Source organism: Oryctolagus cuniculus, chromosome 16 (genome assembly GCF_964237555.1).
Source record: "Oryctolagus cuniculus chromosome 16, mOryCun1.1, whole genome shotgun sequence".
Classification (NCBI taxonomy): Eukaryota; Metazoa; Chordata; class Mammalia; order Lagomorpha; family Leporidae; genus Oryctolagus; species Oryctolagus cuniculus.
Genome location: NC_091447.1, coordinates 69,036,960 through 69,057,952, shown reverse-complemented (window position 1 = coordinate 69,057,952; position 20,993 = coordinate 69,036,960). Strand labels below are relative to the sequence as shown.

Sequence of the window (20,993 nt, the reverse complement as noted above, 5' to 3'; positions counted from 1 at the left end):
TTTATTTGAAATGTAGAGTTATACAGAGAGAGAGAGAGGAGAGAGAGATCTCTCATCTGCTGGTTCAACCCCCAGATGGCCATGATAGCCTGGGGCTGGGCCAGGCCAAAGCCAGGAGCCAGGAGCTTCATCCAGGTTTTCCATGTGGGTGGCAGGGATCCAAGCACTTGGATCATACTGCACTGCTTTTCCCAGGTGCATTAGCAGGGAGCAGCCAGGACTTGAATGGATGCTCATATGGGATGCTGGCACTGCAGTCTGCAGTTTAACCTGCTGTGCCACAGTGCCAGCCCCACAAATAAATCTTTCTTTAAGGTTTTATTTTTTTGAGAGGCAGTGTTACAGACAGAGGGAGAGACAGAGAGAGAGGTCTACCATCCACTGATTTACTCTCCAAACGGCCGCAACAATCAGAACTGGGCCCATCTGAAGCGAGGAGTCAGAAGGTCATCTAGGTCTCCCACATGGGTGCAGGGGCCCAAGCACTTGGGCCATCCTCCACTGCCTTCCCAGGCCATAGCAGAGAGCTGGATCAGAAGTGGAGCAGCTGGGACTGGAACTGGTGCCCATATGGGATGCCGGTATATAACAGGCAGCAGCTTAACCTGCTACACCACAGTGCCGGCCTTATATCTTAAAAAAAAAAAAATTGTGTAGCAGTTTTAGAAAGAGAAGCAGCAGGACCAGGAAGGCAGCCGGGTGAGCCTCTATGGGTCCCCACTTCCCTCCACAGAGCCCTTGTAGGGACAATGGCAAAGCTCTGTGGGCAAGGATGCACCCAGACCCAGGAGGGGGAGAAAGACTGCACCCAGTTTCCAGGGCAGAGCTGCGTGTCCTGTGCAAAGCGTGAGTGGAAGTCCTCATCCTCGGCTGCGTGTGGTTTACACACTGAGACACATATGTCACATTAAAGGAAGAGGGTAGCAGCAGGCAGAGCTGGGTGTGGGGTGTTTGAGAGCACTTTGTACAACTTCCCAGCATTTCTATTGTAAATTTAAAACTATTCTGAAGCAAGACTTTTGTTTGTTTGTTTGTTTTTTATTTATTTTTATTTATTTTTTTTTTGACAGGCAGAGTGGACAGTGAGAGAGAGAGACAGAGAGAAAGGTCTTCCTTTGCCGTTGGTTCAACTTCCAATGGCCGCCGCGGCCGGCGCGCTGTGGCAGGCACACCGCGCTGATCCGATGGCAGGAGCCAGGTACTTATCCTGGTCTCCCATGGGGTGCAGGGCCCAAGCACTTGTGCCATCCTCCACTGCATTCCCTGGCCACAGTAGAGAGCTGGCCTGGAAGAGGGGCAACCGGGACAGAATCCGGCGCCCTGACCGGGACTAGAACCCGGTGTGCCAGCGCCGCAAAGCGGAGGATTAGCCTAGTGAACCGTGGCGCCGGCCACAAGACGTTTTTAACAAGCAAGGAGAAATGATGAGGGGGGAGAAAGAGAGCCATGGTTCAAATCCTGGCTGCTCCACTTCCCATCTAGTTTTCTGCTATGGTCTGGGAAAGCAGTAAAGATGGCCCAAGTGCTTGGGCCCCTGCACCTACATGGGAGACCCAAAAGAAGCTCCAGACTCCCGGCTTTGGCCTGGCCCAGCTCCAGCTGTTTTGGCCATTTGGAGAGTGAACCAGCAGATGAAAGAGCTCTCTATGTCTCTGTCTTTCCTCCTCTCATTGTAACTGCCTTTCAAATAAATTTACAAAATAAGCTAATACCCTGAGGTGGGTGCTTAATGCAGTGGTTAAGCCTGGTTAAGCACTATTTCAGATTGTCTGGGTCCAAGACCCAGGTCTGCTCCTTATGCAAGCTTCCTGCTGGTGTGCACCCTGGGAGACAGCAGCGATGGCTCAAGTCCTTGCATGTGGGAGACACAAACTGAGTTCAAGGTTCCTGACTTTGGCCTGGCCCAGCCCTGGCTGTTGCAGGCATTTGGGGAATGAACCAGCAGATGGGAGATCTCTTTCTTTGTGTCTTTCTCTGTGTCTCTGCCATTCAAATAAATCAAAATTCAAATAATAATAATGAGGATGCAAGGATCAAACCTCCTCCCCAACAGTACCACAAGAGTTCAAGTGGATGTCAGAATGTTTTATGATAGTTCTCCTGTCTGAGAAGGGACAGAGTTATGCTCAGGATGAAATGGGCCTGACCCCTGAAGAGAATAAGGCCAGCACAGTGAGAACCAGGTGAGTGTGCAAATGTGGATGAGGCTGTGCTAAGAAGCAGACAAGCAGCAAGCAGGAGGCCCATAGGGGACTTGTTTCTCATCATCCTACGCATGTGCTGTCCTCACCGCTTTTCTTTTCTTTTTTTTTTTTTTAAAGATTTTATTTATTTATGTGACAGGCAGAGTTACAGACAGAGTGAGAGACAGAGACAAAGGTCTTCCTTCTGCTGGTTCACTCCCCAAGTGGCCACAACAGCCAGAGTTGTGCCGATCCGAAGCCAGGAGCCAGGTGCTTCCTCCTGGTCTCCCATGCAGGTGCAGGGGCCCAAGCACTTGGGCCATCCTCCACTGCCTTCCCGGGCCACAGTAGAGAGCTGGACTGGAAAAAGAGCAGCTGGCACTAGAACTGGCACCCATATGGGAGGCCGGCTCCACAGGCAGATGATTAACTTAGTGCGCCACAGTGCCAGCCCTCTCACTGCTTTTCTTGGGTGCAATTCTAGCAAAACACCTACCCTCATGTCCAAAGAATTAACTAAGGGACCTTCAGTTACCTGGTTGGCTTCCAGATAAATGATAGTCAGCATCTCACCTGGGTACTGATGAAGGAAGATCTGTTCTCAGGAAGACCTAGCAGTGGGGCCTTGAGCTTCTGGCCTGGAAGGTTCATCTCTGGCTGGAGGCTCAGATGTGTGGCATCCTGACTGGGCGGGTGCTGTGAAGGGAGGTGACCACGGGCCAACGTAGACAGCCTGTGGAGCCCCTGGAGCCTTATATCCAATGCCCTTCATTAGAGCAGCTATTTTAGTGCCAATCTGATCCCAGGGGGGCAGGTCCTTAAAGACCAAGACTACAGAGAAGAATTCAGGATAATGATTCCCTGAGCCCACAGACCAGTGTACACCTTCCAGTTCTCTCTGTTGCATCTGCTCACCTCTGTTCTACAGACCTGATAAACGAAGGTGTATTTCCATAGTTCAGGAAGCCTGTGGTTCCTATGTTTTTATATATTTGAAAGTCATAGAGAGAAGTTTCTTGTACACTGGTCCACTACCCAATGCCCACAACAATTGGGAATGGGCTAGCCCAAAACGAGGAGTTTGGAACTCCATCCGGGTCTCCCATGTGGGTGGTAAGGCTCCCAAGTGCTTGGGCCACCACCTGCTGGCTTCTCAGGATAGGTATCAGCATGCAGCTGGACATAGGAGCTGGAGCCAGGATTCAAACCCAGACACTCTGATGTGGGATTTCCAGAGCAGTGTTGGATGCCACACCAAGTGCCTGCCCCGGTTCCTATTTTAGTGTGAAAATGTAGTTGACAGAGACTGAAGTTTTGTGCAGTGGGTTAAGCAGCTGTCTACAATGCCAGCATCCCATCTGGGCACCCCTTCAAGTCCTGGCTGCTCCATTTCCCATTCAGCTCCCTGATAATGCACCTGACAAAGCAGTGGAAGATGGCCCAAGCACTTGGGCCCCTGCCATCCATGCCACGCAAGAGACCCGGAAGAGTTCCAGGCTCCTAGCTTTGGTCTGGCTCAGCCCCAGCTCTTGCAGCCATTTGAGGGGTGAACCAGCAGGCAGAAGATCTCTCTCCTCCCCACCTCTTTCTCTGCCTTTCAAATCAATCAATCATCAATCAATCAATCAATCTTAAAGAATATAGTTTATAGATTTAGGGATAAATAATATATTGGCTAAGATAATGTAAAAAATGCAAACACTCATCAGCAGAGGGATCTCTGCCCAAAAGCCATTGAATGTTTATCAAGCTGTAATTTTTGTGCTATACATGTTATAGAGAATATTCTAATGTATTCCTGTGACCACTGCTAACTTCCAAAGTACACAGAGGATTGTTATTCTTGTTCAGTTTTTTCAAAGGTAACTTTTGCAGTTCTCTCACAACACATTCAACTTCTATTTTTCTTCACATTAGGGGACAGTGAGCTGAAATTATACTTTTTTCTTTTTAAAAACTATTAATTTATTTTCACTTACTTGAATGGCAGAGAAACAGGGACCTTCTGTTTGCTGGTTCATTCTTCAAATGCCCACATTAGCTGGGACTGGGCCAGGCCAAAGCTAGGAGCCAGGAACTCCATCTGGGTCTCCCAAGTGGATGGCAAGGGCCCAAGTACTTGTGCCATCACCTGCTGCCTCCCAGGATGTACAGTAGCAGGGAATTTGAACAGAAGCAGGGCTGAGACTCAAATGCAGGCCCCTAGAAATGAGGGGCAGGTGTCCCAAGCAGTGTCTTAACCACTGCACTAAATGCCTGCCACTAGTTCTTCACTTTCATTTGAGTGTCAATTCAATTACAAAATCATCAAAAGGCAGTGGCATACAGGGCATGTCTTTACTCTTGGTGTAATTGGAGGGTGGGAGGAGGGGAAAGGGGAAAGGGGAAAGGGGAAAGGGGAAAGGGGAAAGGGGAAAGGGGAAAGGGGAGAGAGAGAGAGAGAGAGAGAGAGAGAGAGAGAGAGAGGTCTTCCATCCACTGGTTCACTCCCCAGATGGCCGCAACAGTCGGAGCTGCACCAATCCGAAGCCAGGAGCTTCTTCCAGGTCTCTCACATGGGTGCATGAGCCCAAGGACTTGGGCCATCCTCTACTGCTTTCCCAGGCCATAGCAGAGAGCTGGATGGGAAGTGGAGCAGCCAGGACTCAAACTGGTGCCCATATGGGATGCTGGCACTACAGATCAGGGCTTTAACCCACTGCACCACAGCGCTGACCCCAATTGGTGAGATTTCAACCATGATGTGTAACAGGCAGGAATGTTTGCTCCACATGAGTACTCAATTTCAAACCATTTCAATATTTTCATGTTTATTGCCTTGTTTGATACCATGTCAACCCTTTCTTTAGGAATATATCATTTACAAGTTACAAGATGGCAGTGTAATGTTTTTCTTCATCTTAACTCCATTCACTACTTTTTTAAAAAATATTTTTTAGGGGCCGGAGTTGTGACAGAGCAGAACAAGCCTCCTCCTGCAGCGCTGACACCGCATATGGGCATCGGTTCAAGTCTGGCTGCTCCACTTCCCATCCAGCTCCCTGCTAATGTGCCTGGGAAAGTAGCAGAGGGTTGCCCAGGTGCTAGGACTACTGCACCCACATGGGAGACCTGGCTGGAGCTCCAGGCTCCTGCCTTCAGACTACCCTAGCCCTAGCTGTTATGGCCATTTAGGGAGTGAACCAGTAGATGGAAGACCTCTCTTTCTCTCTGTATCTCCTTTTCTCTGTAATTCTGCCTTTCAAATTAAATAGATGAATCTTTTAAAATTTTTTTTTAGATTTTATTTATTTGAAAAGCAGATTGAGAGAGAGAGAGAGAATCTTCCATCTGCTAATTCACTCCCCAAATGACCAGAACAGCCAGGGGCAGGCTGAAGCCAGGATCATTGAGTTCCATCCAGGTCTCCCACATGGATGTCAGGGACACAAACTATAATTTACTGCCTTCTCAAGCACCTTTGCAGGGAGCTGGATTGGAAGTGGAGCAGCTGGGACTTGAACCAGTGCTCATGTTACATGCCAGTGTCACAGGTGGAAGCTTAACCTGCTGAGCCACAATGCCAGCCTCTACTCACTGCTTTTAACTTTTATTAAAAAGATTATTTATTTATTTAAAAACAGAGTTACAATGAGAGAGAATGAGTCACAAAGAGACAGATCTTCCATTCGCTGGTTCACTCCCCAGATGGCTACAATGAGAGAGGCTGGGCCAGGCTGAAGCCAGGATCCAGGAGTTTCTGGGTCTCCCACATGGGTGCAGGGGCCCAAGCACTTGGTCCATCTTCCACTGCTTTCCCAGGCACATTAGCAGGCAGCTGGATCAGAAGTGCAGCAGCCAGGACTTGAGCTGACACCCATATAGATGCCAATTCTGTGGGTTGTGAGTTAACCTGCTATGCCACAGTGTCAACACTTTAATTTTTTTTAAAGATTTATTTATTTGAAGGACAGAATTACAGAGAGGTCTTCCATCCGTTGGTTTACTCCCCAGATGGCTGCAATGGCCAGAGCTGGACCAATCTGAAGCCAGGAATCAGGAGCTTCTCCCACATGGGTGCAGATGCCCAAGCACTTGGGCCATCTTCCACTGTTTTCCCAGGGCATTAGCAAGGAGCTGGATGGGAAGTGGAACAACCGGGACTCGAACTGGTGCCCACATAGGATGCCGGTGCCACAGGCGACGTCTTTACCTTGTATCTCATGGCATCAATCCCTATTTCCACCATTTTAACTCCTTCTGGAGGCCCAAGCTCAGGGCAGGTGACACAGTCCCAGAGAAGATATCCTACTCATGAGATTCCTCAGGGCCCCGTGCATTTCCCTGTTCCTCAAACTGTAGATGAAGGGGTTCATCATCTGAGGGACCACAATGTACATCATTGAGGCCACGACACTCTTCATGGAAGAGTCACTCACGGCAGAACTCATGTACACCCCAAAAGCCGTCCCATAGAACAAGAAAACCACTGACAGGTGAGACCCACAGGTGGAAAAGGCTTTATACCTCCCTCTTGCTGGTGGCATCCTCAGAACAGAGGAGACAATCTGACCATAGGAGAAGATGATCCCAGAAAGAGGAATGCCAGCAAATAGGCTAGCCACAAAATAGATCAGGAGGTTGTTGACGAGGGGGTCAGAGCAGGCGAGCCTGATGATGGGAACAAGCTCACAGAAGAAGTGAGGGATCTCCAGGTGTGTGCAGAAGGAGAGCCGTAGCAGCATCAGGCTGTGCAGGAGGGCATTTGCAACGCTAACAAGCAGAGAGAGCAGAACCAGTAGGATACATAGGCGGGGACTCACCACTGCCATGTACCTCAGCGGGTGGCAGATGGCCATGTATCGGTCATAGGCCATCACTGCAAGGAGACAGTTTTCCAAGCCACCCAGGATCAAGATAAAGCAGATCTGGGTGAGGCAGCCCATGTATGTGATGCTGCGGTCCCGTGTCTGCAGGTTCACCAGCATCTTGGGGATGGTGGTGGTGCTTGTCCAGATATCAGTGAAAGAGAGACTGCAGAGGAAGAAGTACATGGGCGTGTGGAGGCGGGCGTCGGAGCTGACAGCCAGGATGATGAGCAGGTTTCCCAGGATGGTGACCAGGTAGATGGACAGGAACAGGCAGAAGAGGAGGGGCTGTAGGGCTGGGTCATCTGTGAGCCCCAGGAGAAGGAATTCAGAAACAGCCGTCTGGTTTCTGGTTCCCATGTTATTGATGAGCCTGAGTGAGGATGAGAGTGGGGTGAGATGATGGTAACACAATTCATCCCCAGACCAGTGGTGGCTGCATTGCCTGGAAACTGATTTCCGCAGTGCCCCCTGTGGCGAGAATCAGCCATCTATGTTTTAACAAGGCCACCCGAAGAATATGATGTATGCTCGATACTTGAGAACCAGGGCTTTATAAAGGACCCAGGCATCTCCCATTTTACTGTGAGTCCAAGAGAATATGAGCATCCTTTCTCCACCCCCCATTTCTCTCCCATTGCTCCTCCTCCTTCAGTTCCCTTGTGTGAGCCCCAGCTGTGTTTCACACAGGGTGCAAGTGGCTGAGACTAAAAAACCAAGAATCCTCAAGATGGCTTCTCCTTGCCTCCACACAAGCAGAAAGATGCGATGGAAGGCGTGAGATCTGTCTCGGAGACCAGAGGTGGCATGCTTCAGATTCATTCCAAGACCTTTTCAAATTATGAGTTGCTTCATGCTAGCAGCACCCATTGGCCCTCGGGGACCCATTCAGAAACAAGAGATTACGTCATGGACATGAAATGCATGGGCAGTATGTGGCCAAGACTGAGTCTCAGCTTGACCAGTCTCTGGTAGTGCCCCTGGCTAGTTAAGAACTTGTGATGGGCCCAGCACCATGGCACACTAGGTTAATCCTCTGCCTGCGGCACTGGCATCCCATATGGGCACCGGTTCTAGTCCCAGCTGCCCCTCTTCCAGTCCAGCTCTCTGCTGTGCCCTGGGAAAGCAGTAGAAGATGGCCCAAGTCCTTGGGCTCCTGCACTCACGTGGGAGACCCGGAAGAAGCTCCTGGCTTTGAATCGGCGCAGCTCCGGTCATTGCGGCCATCTGGGGAGTGAATCAACAGAAGGAAGACCTTTCTGTCTCTCCCTCTCACTGTCTGTAACTCTAACTCTCAAATAAAATAAGTAAAATATTACAAAAAAAGAACTAGTGATGAAGGGTGATTTAACCCACTGTGGTGCATTGGGTTACATCACTGCTTGTGATGCCAGCATCCTATACGAATGCCTGTTCGAGTTCTGGCTGTTCCTCTTCGGATCTAGCTCCCTGCTAATGCACCTGGGAAAAGCAGCAGAAGATGGCCCAAGTGCTTGGGTCCCTGCCAGCCATGTGGGAGACCTGGATGAAGCACTTGGCTCCTGCCTTCAGCTTGGCCCAGCCCTGGTCATTGTAGCCATTTAGGGAGTGAATCAGTAGAGGAAGATTCATTCTCTCTCTCTCTCTCTCCCTCCCTCCCTCCCTCCCTCCCTCCCTCCCTGTAACTCTCCCTTTCAAATAAATAATTAAATCTTAAAAAGAGAAAGAATTAGCCTTCCTCAAAGATCATCTAGATGCCTAGATTTTCCTTAAAAAATAACATTTTTTCTTTTTATTTGAAAGGCAGTGTTGCAGAGAGGAAGAGAGAAAGATATCATCCATCCCTGGTTCACACCCCAAATGGCTACAATAGCCAGGACTGGACAAAGTCAAAGCCAGGAGCCCAGAATTCCACCCGGGTCTCCTATGTGGGTGGCAAGAGCCAAAGCACTCAGGCTATCTTCCACTGCTTTCCCAGACACATTAGCAGGGAGACTGATCAGAAGTGGAACAGCTGGGACTGAACAGGTGCTCATATGGGCTGCTGGCCTCTCAAGTGGTTCCTTAAATGACTGCACCACAATGCCAGCCACTAAAAAGTAGCATTTTCTTGCACAGCACAGTGTCACATCTTTTCCATTGCCCTCAAAGAATACACACAGAAATGGTGTGGAGCAGGTGGATTCTATCCATCCAGGAATGCTCTCTGGACCCGAGCAAATAGCTCCCACGTGGAAACACCATCGTGTCTGTGAGTACAATTCACCTAAGAGGACAGCACAACTGTGCCTGTGTGACTCTCCGTGTCACCTGGAGGGAGTGCTTCCCCTAAGGTTATAGGAAGAAGATGTTCTCATGTTGTACAGCACAGTAGGATAACAAGTTGAAAACGGCTAACTGAGTATTTCAAAATAGCTGGTAGAGGAGGATTTTGAATGTCCCCAGTCCAAAGGCAGGATAAATATTTAAGGGAACAGATATGCTAACTGCTTTGATCTGATCATGACACATTGTAGCCAGGTACTGAAATATCATGTATCCGGCTGGGGCTGTGGTGTAGTAGATGGCGTAAGCATACACCTGTGGCACTAGCATCACATATGGGCTCCGGTTCCAGTCCTGGCTGATCTACTTCTGATTCAGCTCCTTGCTGATGGTCTTGAAAGCAGTGGAAGATGGCCTGGAGTGCTTGGGCTCCTGCACCCACGTCGGGGACCAGGAGGAAGCTCCTGGCTTCTGGCTTCAGATAGGCACAGCTCTGGCCATTGCAGCCATTTGGGGAGTGAACCAGCAGATGGAAGACTTCTCTTTTTGTCTCTCCCTCTCTCTGTCTGTAACTATGCCTCTCAAGTAAATAAATAAATCTTTAAAAAAATATTGTGTACCCCATAAATATGTACCAGTATATATATGAATTGGTATAATTGTATTTAAAACATTTTTGGATTTATTTATTTTCACTTTATTTGGAAGGCATGGTGACAGAGGTTTAAGAACTAAATGGGGGATGGCCAGCACCACGGCTCAATAGGCTAATTCTCTGCCTGTAGCACTGGCACCCTGGGTTCTAGTCCCGGTTGGGGTGCCGGATTCTGTCCCTGTTGCTCCTCTTCCAGTCCAGCTCTCCGCTGTGGCCCGGGAGTGCAGTGGAGGATGGCCCAAGTCCTTGTGTCCTGCACCAGCATGGGAGACCAGGAGAAGCACCTGGCTCCTGGCTTTGGATCAGCGTGGTGCACTGGCCACAGCACGCCGGCCACAGCGGCCACTGGGGGATGAAACAACGGAAAAGGAAGACCTTTCTCTCTGTCTCTCTCTCTCACTGTCCACTCTGCCTGTCAAAAAAAAAAAAACACAAAAATTAAGTGGGGACCAGCATTTCAGAGAGAGTACGTTAAGCCACCACCCATCCCTGGCTGTTGTGGCCATTTGGGGAATGAACCAGCAGATGGAGAATCAATCTCTCTCTCTCTCTCTCTCTCTCCCTCTCCCTCCCTCCCTCCCTCTCTCTCTCTCTCTCCCTTTCAAATAAACAAATGTGTGTGAGGGAAGCTAAATGAAAGGAAGAATGCAAAGCATAGGCTCCTAAGATCAGAAAGCAAATGATCTGTGGGCTGTCAGAAGATGGAGACTAACCAGACATCATCAGGCATCTGAAAGGGAGTGTCCCTGGAGCACGGGTCTCCCCGTCCTGGGCATACACAAGCAGCCACCAGATGATCTGCCCATTGGTATAGTTTTTAGACAAGCACTGAATCCAGGCTCTCCCACTGGCTTTTTGAGTGGGGAAATTCTTCATCTGTAGGAGATGTCTCCGTGTCCTCATTTAAAAAAATATTTATTTATAAGAGTGACAAAGAGGAGGAGGAGCAGGAGAAAGAGAGAGAGAAATCTTCCATTTGCTGGTTCACTCCTCAAATGGCCACAACAGCTGTGGCTGGGACAGGCTGAAGCCAGAAGCCTGAAACTCTATCCAGGTCTCCTGCATGGGTGTAGGGACCCAAGGCTTGGGCCATCTTCTGCTGCTTTTCCAGACCATTAGCAGGGAAATTGATTGGAAGTGAAGAACCAAGACTTGAATCAGCACTCACATGGGATGCCAGCATTGCAGGCAGTGGCTTAACCCACTGCACCACAAAGCAGGCCCCAGTATCCTTATTTTTTATAAAAACTATGCTTACATCGTATGAGAATGTTGCAATGGTGAGAACAGAATAGAATAAAAGGAGCCAGCACTGTGCTCAGCCTATAGCCTATGGGACCTCTGTGCTGACAGTATTTTTTTTTAATTTTTATTTATTTGTAAGGTAAAGAGAAGAGAAAGAGACAAAGACACAGAGATCTCCCCACTGTAAGTTCGCTCCCAAAGGCCAGGAGCCAGAACTCAGTCTGGGTCTCCCCCGTGGGTGACAGAGACTCAAGCACTTGAGCCACCACCTGCTGCCACCGAAGTGCATCTTACAAAGAAGCTGGAATTGGGGGCAGAGGCAGGACTGGAATCCAAGCACTCAGATGTGGGATGCAGGTGTCCCCTGCAGTGCTGTAACCACTGCACCAAATGCCTCCCCCCCAGCATTCCTCATTTTTCTTTTCTGCCATGAACGACAGCCTCTCCTCAGAAGCACGAGGGAGGGAGCAAACTGAAAGAAGATGAATGAGAGAAAGTGGCGTCCATGTGCTAACTGCACATTTCAGGGAAGAGTTTCCGTGTCAGACTCTGCTTGGGAATCTTGGTTATGTCGAAATCAGTGATATCAACATCGATTTAGCATGGACAGATGATGAATACATAGCTGTGCAAATCTGTTAAATACTAAAATGAATTGCACATATGAATCAACACAAAGACTGAAAGCCTACAAGAGAAAAATGTTTATAGAACAGAGAACCTACAGCACGAGGAATTGTATTATTCTGGGACCAGTGCCATGGCACAGCAGGTTGAACCACCAGCTGCAATGCTAGTATCCCATATCAGAGTGCTGGTTCAAGTCCCAGTCACTCTGCTTCTGATCCAGCTCCCTGCTAGTACACCTGGGAAAGCAGCGGAAGATGGCTCTTGTACTTGGGCCCCTGCTACCCACGTGGGAGACCCAGATGGAATTCCTGGCTCCTGGTTTCATCCTGGCCCAGCCCGGCTGTTGTAGCCATTTGGGAAGTGAACCAGTGAATTGAAGATATAGCTTGCTTGCTCTCGCTTGCTCTCTCTCTTTCTCTCCCTCTATATCCTTCCTTCTCTCCCTCTACCACCTCCTATCTACTTGTCACTCTGCCTTTCAAACAAACAAACAAAAAAACCTTTAAAAAATAAAACAGAAACATTTTTAAAAAATTAAAAAGGGGAAACCAACCCTGCCCTCACCTTGATCTTACAATTCCAGCCTCCAGAAGGGAGAGAAAACCCACGTCTGTTGCAAAGCCACTTCCTTGGTGCTTTGCTCTGGCAGCCTCAGGAAGCTCACACGCTAGCAAACTCCCCCTTCGCACTGCCACCACCAGCACAAGAATCCTGATGAGTGTCAGGATATTTTACAGCAACCGTGGTGCTTTGAGAAGGGGAGGATTTACGCTCGGGAGGACCCTGGGACTTGATGTTGCAGAGAGAGATGGAGCCCAGCAGAGCAAGAGCTGGGTGAGCGTCGGGGTGAATGTATGCTGCATATGTCAAGAAGTCAGGCCAGCAGGAGGCTCCAGGGGACTTCTCTCTCAGCGTGCAAGCGCTCTCCTCGCTGCTTCTCTCCAGTGAAGTTCTAGCAAAAACCACCTGCCTTTGTGTCCAAAGCATTATCCAAGAGACTTTTGGTTACCTGACTGACTTAGAAGCGAATGGTGTTCTGCAGCTCACCTGGCTTCTGAAGAAGGAAGACAGATGGGGGACTGGGACAGGGGCGGGATAAGCCACCTGGCCAGAAACGTTCCTCTCCGGGAGGAGGCTCAGGGATGTGGCATCCTAACTGGCCAGGTCATATTAGAAGGAAGCTGAGTGAGGTGGCCACAGACCAACTCCGACAGCCTCTGGAGACCCCGGAGCCCAATCTCCAATGCTCCTTGTTAGAGCAGCTATTTTCATGCCAGTCTGATCCCAGGAGGGCAGGTCCTTTAAGACCAAGACTACAGAAGAGAGGAATTTGGAGTAACGGATTCTCTGAGCCTGTGAGACCACACATCCTGTTCTCCCTACCTGTGTCTGCTCACCTGCCTTCCATGTCACTTTGGCACAAGCACATAACTCCTTCTACAGTGAATTCCAGCCTTTTATTTATTTATTTATTTATTTATTTATTTATTTATTTATTATTTTTTGTTACAAAGGCATCACTAATGTCAGGATGCCTGATTCCAATTTCAGGGGTGAAAATAAAATTATTAGGGCCGGTGTTGCAGCATAGTGGGTATAACTGCTGAGGATAACACTGGTATCCCCTATGGGTGCCGGTTTGTGTCTCGGATGCTCCACTTCTGATCCAGCTCCCTGCTGATGGCCTTGGAAAAGCAGCAGAAGATGGTCCATGTGCTTGGGCTCTTGCACCCATGTGGAAGACCCCTGTGAAGCTCCTGCTTTGGCCTTACCCGGCCCTGGCTGTTGTGGACATTTGGGGAGTAAACCAGTGGATGGAAGATCTCTCTCACTCTCTCTGTCTCACTCAGGCTGTAACTCTGTCAAATAAATAATATATCTTCTTTAAAAAATGAGAAAAGAACATTTATCTATATGGGTATAACTAATATACCTAGATATAAATATAGCTAAAACATTAGTAAAAATGTTTCTCATTAAGAGTCATGGAATGTCTCCTGAGCCTCATTTTTTTCTCTATATTTTACTAAGCAGATTCCAATCCATAATCTGTGACCAATTTTAAAAAATATTTCTCTTTTTTGAAAGTCACAGAGAAATATTTTTTAAAAGATATATTTATTTGAAAGGCAGAGAAACAGAGAAACAGAGAAAGGGAGACTCAGAGAGAATCTTCCATCTACTGGTTCACTCCCCAAATGGCCACCAAGGCCTGGGGTTGGACCAATTGGAAGCCAGGAGCCAGGAGCTTCTTCTGGGTCTCCCATGTGGATGCAGGACCCAAGTAGTAGACCATCTTTTGCTGCTTTCCCAGGTGTGTTAATAAAGAATTGAATCAGAAGTAGAGCAGCTGGGACTCAAACCAGTGACCATATGGGATGCCAGCACTGCAGGCAGCAGCTTTACCTGTTACACGGTTGTACTATCCTCAAGACAAAGATCTTGTACCTGCTAGTTTGGTCCCCAAATATCTGTACCAAACTGGAAAATATATATCATAGCGAAAAAACTATAGATTTCCAAACATATTCACTAAATAAACTTGTATTTCAATTCTATTTTATATAAACTTTTTGATGCTCTTATTCTTTTTAAGATTTATTTTTGTATTTCAAAGAGTTACAGGAAGAGAAGGAGGACAGAGAAAGATCATCCATCCTCTGGTTCACTCCCCCAAGTAGCTGCAATGCCCAGGGCTAGGCTAGGCCAAAAACAGGAACCAGAAGTTTCTTCTGAGTTTCCAACGTGGGTGCAGGAGCCCAAGCATCTGGCCGTCTTCCACTGCTTTCCCAGGCCATTAGCAGAGAGTTGGATTAGAAGTGCAACAGCTGGGAACTGAATGGTCATCCCTGTGGGATCCTGGCACTGTGGGTGGTGGCTTCACCTGCTACACCACAATGCCAGTCCCTTGAAGCACTTGTATTTCACAATATTGTGTCACCCTTACTACCCAGAGCTTTCTCAGATTCCCAAACCGAAACTCTGCCTCCCTGAAACTCACCCCTTATCACCTCTGGCACCCTACCCCATTCTACTTCCTGTCTCCAAGATCTGACATTGCTAGCATCTTTGTATATGTGGACTTGAGTGTCTTGGTATTCTAATCGCTGTAAACTCGTGGATTGAACCATGCAAGCTGTAATAGATGTGCTGGGATTTCATTGGGCAGTTTTGCAGGCAAGTTTTCCCAAGTGTTCAAGGAGAATTAAGTTCAATAAATGAAATTATTTCAGAAAACTATAAGGAAAAGAGTAGTTTTTTTTTTTTTTTGACAGAGTTAGATAGTGAGAGAGAGAGACAGAGAAAGGTCTTCCTTCCGTTGGTTCACCCCCCAGATGGCTTCTACGGCCCGCGGGCTACACCGATCCAAAGCCAGGAGCCAGGTGCTTCCTCCTGGTCTCCCATGCGGCTGCAGGGCCCAAGGACCTGGGCCATCCTCTACTCCCTCCCCGAGCCACAGAATAGAGCTGGACTGGAAGAGGAGCAAATGGGACAGAATCCGGCGCCCCAACCGGGACTAGAACCCGGGGTGCCAGCACCGCAGGCAGAGGTTTAGCCTAGTGAGCCGCGGTGCCAGCCAAGGAAAAGAGTGGTTTTGCCTCCTATCCAGTCATAAGGTCAGCATTACTTTGATGTCAAAAGTAATAAGATGTGGGGGCCAGTATTGTGGCATAATGGGTTAGACCACTACCTGTGATGCTGTTGTTGGTGTCCCATATGGGCGCCAGTTTGAGTCCCGACTGCTCCAGTTCCCATCCAGCTCCCTGCTAATGTGCCTAGGAAAGCAGCAGAAGATGGCTCAAGTGTTTGGGCTCCTGCACCTTCATGGGAGACTTGGAAGCAGCTCCAGACTTCTGCTTGGGACCAGCCTAGCCCTGACTGTTGCAACCATTTGGAGAGTGAACCAGTGGACGGAACACCTCTCCTGTCTCCCCTCTCTTTAACTCATTTCACTCCCATAGCTATTCAAGTCTTTATTATTATTATTATTTTGTTTTTATTGACATAGTATTAGTATATTTGTAGGTATAATGTGGGTTTTAACAGCTTATTTTATTTTTTAAGATTTATTTATTTATTTGAAAGAGTTACACAGAAAGAAGAGAAGGGAAGAGAAGAGGAGGGGAGAAGGAGAGGGAGAGGGAGAGGGAGAGGGAGAGGGAGAGGAGAGGTCTTCCATCACTGGTTCACTCCTCAATTGGCTGCAATGGCCAGAGATGCACCCTTTCGAAGCCAGGAGCCAGGAGCTCCATCTGGGTCTCCCAGGCAGGTGCAGGGGCTCAAGGACTTGGACTATCTTCCACTGCTTTCCCAGGCCACAGCAGAGAGCTGGATCATAATCTGAACCGGCACCCATATGGGATACCAACACTGTAGATAGTGGCTGTGCCACAGCACCATCCCCTGTACTTTTTTTAAATATAAATTTTATTTAGTTTTAAAATATCATTTTTAAACATTTTGCCACATTCACTTCATATGTAGATATTATTTATATACACATATATACTTTTTTCTCAAATACTGGGATGTGAATATCAAAGTGGAGGATTCATGGCAATCATGATGACATGGGAGAGAAGGGCATGTGTCAGGTACATGGGACCAGGTCAGTGAAGCACTATTTACAGCTACATACCGGATATGACAGCCTTTTATATTAATCTCCACAGATAAGAGAAAATGCGTGATATTTGTCTTTATGGATCTGATATATTTCACTTATCATAATAACCTACAGTCCCATTCATTTTGTTGCACATGTCAGGATCTCATTCTTTTTCATAGCTGAGTAATATTCTGTAATTTTATTTGTATACAATTACAGCCTCAGAACTTAGACCAGGAATTGACATCAGGGTGCTTCTCAGATCTGGAAAAAATGGTGGTGAAATTCATATGGAGGCACAAGAGACCTCGAATAGCTAAAGCAATCTTGTACAACAAAAACAAAGCCGGAGGCATCACAATACCAGATTTCAGGACATACTACAGGGCAGTTGTAATCAAAACAGCATGGTACTGGTACAGAAACAGAAGGATAGACCAATGGAACAGAATTGAAATACCAGAAATCAACCCAAACATCTACAGCCAAGATATTGGCACAGGCAAAGAGTTTCTGGAAAAGACCCGGGAGGCACAGGCAGTCAAAGCCAAAATTAACTATTGGGATTGCATCAAATTGAGAAGTTTCTGTACTGCAAAAGAAACAGTCAGGAGAGTGAAGAGACAACCGTCAGAATGGGAAAAAATATTTGCAAACTATGCAACAGATAAAGGGTTAATAACCAGAATCTACAAAGAGATCAAGAAACTCCACAAAAACAAAACCAACAACCCAATTAAGAGATGGGCCAAGGACCTCAATAGACATTTTTCAAAAGAGGAAATCCAAATGGCCAACAGGCACATGAAAAAATGTTCAAGGTCATTAGCAATCAGGGAAATGCAAATCAAAACCACAATGAGGTTCCACCTCACCCGGGTTAGAATGGCTCACATTCAGAAATCTACCAACAACAGATGCTGGCGAGGATGTGGGGAAAAAGGGACACTAACCCACTGTTGGTGGGAATGCAAACTGGTCAAGCCACTATGGAAGTCAGTCTGGAGATTCCTCAGAAACCTGAAGATAACCCTACCGTTCGACCCAGCCATCCCACTCCTTGGAATTTACCCAAAGGAATTTAAATTGGCAAACAAAAAAGCGGTCTGCAGCCTAATGTTTATTGCAGCACAATTCACAATAGCTAAGACCTGGAACCAACCTAAATGCCCATCAACGGTAGACTGGATAAAGAAATTATGGGATATGTACTCTTTAGAATACTATACCGCAATAAGAAACAACGAAATCCAGTCATTTGCAACAAAATGGAGGAATCTGGAACACATCATGCTGAGTGAAATAAGCCAGTCCCAAAGGGACAAATACCATATGTTCTCCCTGATCGGTGACAACTGACTGAACACCAAAAAGGAAACCTGTTGAAGTGAAAGGGACACTATGGGAAACGGTGACTTGATCAGCATAGCCCTGACTGTTAATGAACAACTTAATACATTATCCCTCTTAGTGCCTTTCTCTGAAGGGAGGAGAGAACCTCCACTTTGACTATGACCTTGTCTAAACAAGATAAGAGTTGGAGAACTCAAGGGGCTTCCATAGCCTTGGAAACTCATGACTGGAGCATAGGGAGATTACTGATGCCATAGACAGGAGTGTCAATTGGTAAAGTCAACAACAGGAGTCACTGTGCACTTACTCCTCATGTAGGATCTCTGTCCTTAATGTGCTGTTCATTGAGATTTAATGCTATAACGAGTACTCAAATAATATATTTCACTTTGTGTTTCTATGGGGGTGCAAACTGTTGAAATTTTTACTTAATGCATACTAAACTGATCCTCTGTAAAAAAAAAAAAAAAAAAAAAGAAAAGAAAAGAAAAGAAAAGAAAAGAAACTATCAACTCCCAACTTGACTCTCACTGGGATTAAACATGACAATAGGTCTGATCTGATTTCATCATCATTAAAAAAAATCATCTATTATTTTTCACTTTATGTTTCTGTGTGGGAGCAAACTGTTGAAATCCTTACTTAATGTATACTAAGCTGATCTTCTGTATATTAAGATAATCGAAAATGAATCTTGATGTGAATGGAAGGGGAGAGGGAGTGGGAAAGGGGAGGGTTGTGGGTGGGAGGGACGGTATGGGGGGGAAGCCATAGTAATCCATTATTCGTACTTTGGAAACGTATATTCATTAAATAAAAGTTAAAAAAAATATTTATTGAGTGAAGAAGTAAATATATGCATTAGAAATCATATATGTGACGTACCACTTTTACAGAATAAAGAAACCCCTATGGTTTTTTTCAAGATGGAGCCAATCAGCTTGAGTAAACTAAGGGTGGCTCTGTCCAGGGATCTACAGAGTTTAAGTGTGCCATCATTTCTACTGAGTTACACTTGAAGCACTGATTCAGGGATTCTCTACCAACAGTTTTAGATCTAGAGTCATGGTTTCCCATCATATTAATGATATGCAACCACAAATAAAGGTTAAATATTTGAGAAGGTAGGCAGGTTTACCCTATGCACTGTATGCCTGTAAGAAAACATCACAGGTACCCCAGAAATATGTAATCATTATGTGTCAAAAGTTTTAAAGAATGGGGCTGGCATTGTGTTTTTTTTTTAAATTTTAAAGCTTTTACTTAATGAATACATTTTTCATAGGTACAACTTTAGAAATATAGTGGTTCTTTCCCCCATACCTGCCCCTTCTACCCTAATTCCCATCCCACCTCCTATTCCCTCTCCCATCCCTTTCTTCATTATGGTTCATTTTTAGTTTAACTTTATATACAGAGGACCAACTCTATGCTAAGTAGAGATTTCAACAGTTTGCACCCCCCCCTACACACACAACGTATAAAGTACAGTTTGAGATAGTTTTGCAATTAATTCTCATAGTACAACTCATTAAGGGATGGAGATTCAACTTGGGGAGTAAGTGCACAGTGGCTTCTGTTGTTCATTTAACAAATAACACTCTTACTTATGATGTCAGATCACCCGAGGCTCTTACTGTGAATTGCGAAGGCTATGAAAGCCTTTTGTGACCACAGACTCCATCAGTATTTGGGCATAACCATAAGCATTGTGTTAATCCACAAGTTAATCCACTGCCTGTGATGCATCCCGTGAGAGCCAGTTCAACTTCTGACTGCTCCACTTCCAATCCAGCTCCCTGCTAATGCACCCAGGAAAGCAGTGGTAAATGGCCTCTGCCACCCACATGGACGACCTGGATGGAGTTCCAGGCTCCTGGCTTCAGCCTGGCCCAGGCCCAGCCATTGTGGCCATCTGGGGGAGTGAGCCAGCTGATGGAAGATTCTCTTTCTGCCTGTTCCTCCCTCTCTCTCTAACTCTGCCTTTCAAATAAAATAAATATTTTTAAAAGTTTTTAAAAATTTATTATTTTTGTAAGAAAAAACAAATTGATATTTAGAGAATCTCCTTTTTTAAACCTATGAAACTAGTGATCTCATTTGCCTCAAATAACCCTTTGGTTCACATGTTCCTTTTCTTTCATGCGGAATTCTGGACTTTTGTGGTGGAGGACCAGAAATTATGTTATGTCAGTCTTACCTTGTCGTCATTGAGTCTTCTCTTCTCCACATTAAAATGCATGTGTTGGGACTGTTTTGTTAAGAATCATTCCATCTGAACAAATTGGAGAAAAGTTTTTAGAAAAAGTATGCTATAATAGTCCCATGTTATCTACAAGGAAGATGTTTCAAAACATTTGGTGTAGCAGTTAATACATGGCATGGGACACGCATACTCCAGTTGGAAGTCCTGAAGTCAAAGCTCTGTTCCTGATTCCAGCTTCCTGCTAATGTGCACTGTGGGAGGTAGTGGGCAGTTGGGTCCCGGATACCCATGTGGGAGACTTGGATGGAGTTCCCAGCTCTCAGCTTGCTGTTGCAGGAATTTGGGAGTTAACCCATATATGGGAAATCTCCCTCTTTCCCTCCATCCCTCCTACCATCCCTCTCTATGCCTTTCAAATCAATATAAATAAATATTTTTTTAAAAAATAAAGTGCAGTAGGGAGAGGTGGTGTGGCACAGTGGGTTAGCCACTATCTGCAATGCCAGCATCCCATATGGGTGCTGGTTTCAGGCTATTGCAGTCATTTTGGGTGTGAACCAACAGATGGAAGCTCACTTGTCTCGCTCGCTCGCTCGCTCGCTCTCGTTCTCACTCTTTCTTTCTCTCTCTCTCCACTCTGCCTTTTAAATAAATAAAAATAAATAAAATGCATATTATGAAAAAGATATTCATGGACTAACATTTTTTACAGCAAAATAATTTTATCTTTTAATTCCATTTTCCATGAACTTTTTGAAGTAACCTCATATTTTTATGAGTTTCTTGATGGACATTTCAGAATTTAACCACCCCTGCCCCCACCTACTCCAACCAGATCTGGTACCCAAGACACTCATATATGCCTGTTGCTCACCTGAATAGGGAGCTCGGTCAACTCTTCTCTTTTCTGTGTTCATGTGATGCTCTTGCTCCAGCTGGGTAATCAGAGTGGGTGTGCTGAGCTGATGGCCTATCGTGGGGAACAATACACGTGGAGGACCAAGCAAGGTACACTAAAAAG

The 20,993-nt window shown here is 46.5% G+C and overlaps 1 protein-coding gene across 1 annotated transcript; it reads right to left on the bottom strand.

The window, feature by feature from the left end:
- Positions 1 to 6,436: 6,436 nt before the first annotated feature.
- Positions 6,437 to 7,390, bottom strand: LOC100351709 (olfactory receptor 7G2-like). The gene has a single exon (XM_008250874.3). The coding sequence runs from the start codon at positions 7,388 to 7,390 to the stop codon at positions 6,437 to 6,439; it is 954 nt and encodes a 317-aa protein (XP_008249096.2).
- Between the last annotated feature and the right edge of the window lie 13,603 nt (positions 7,391 to 20,993).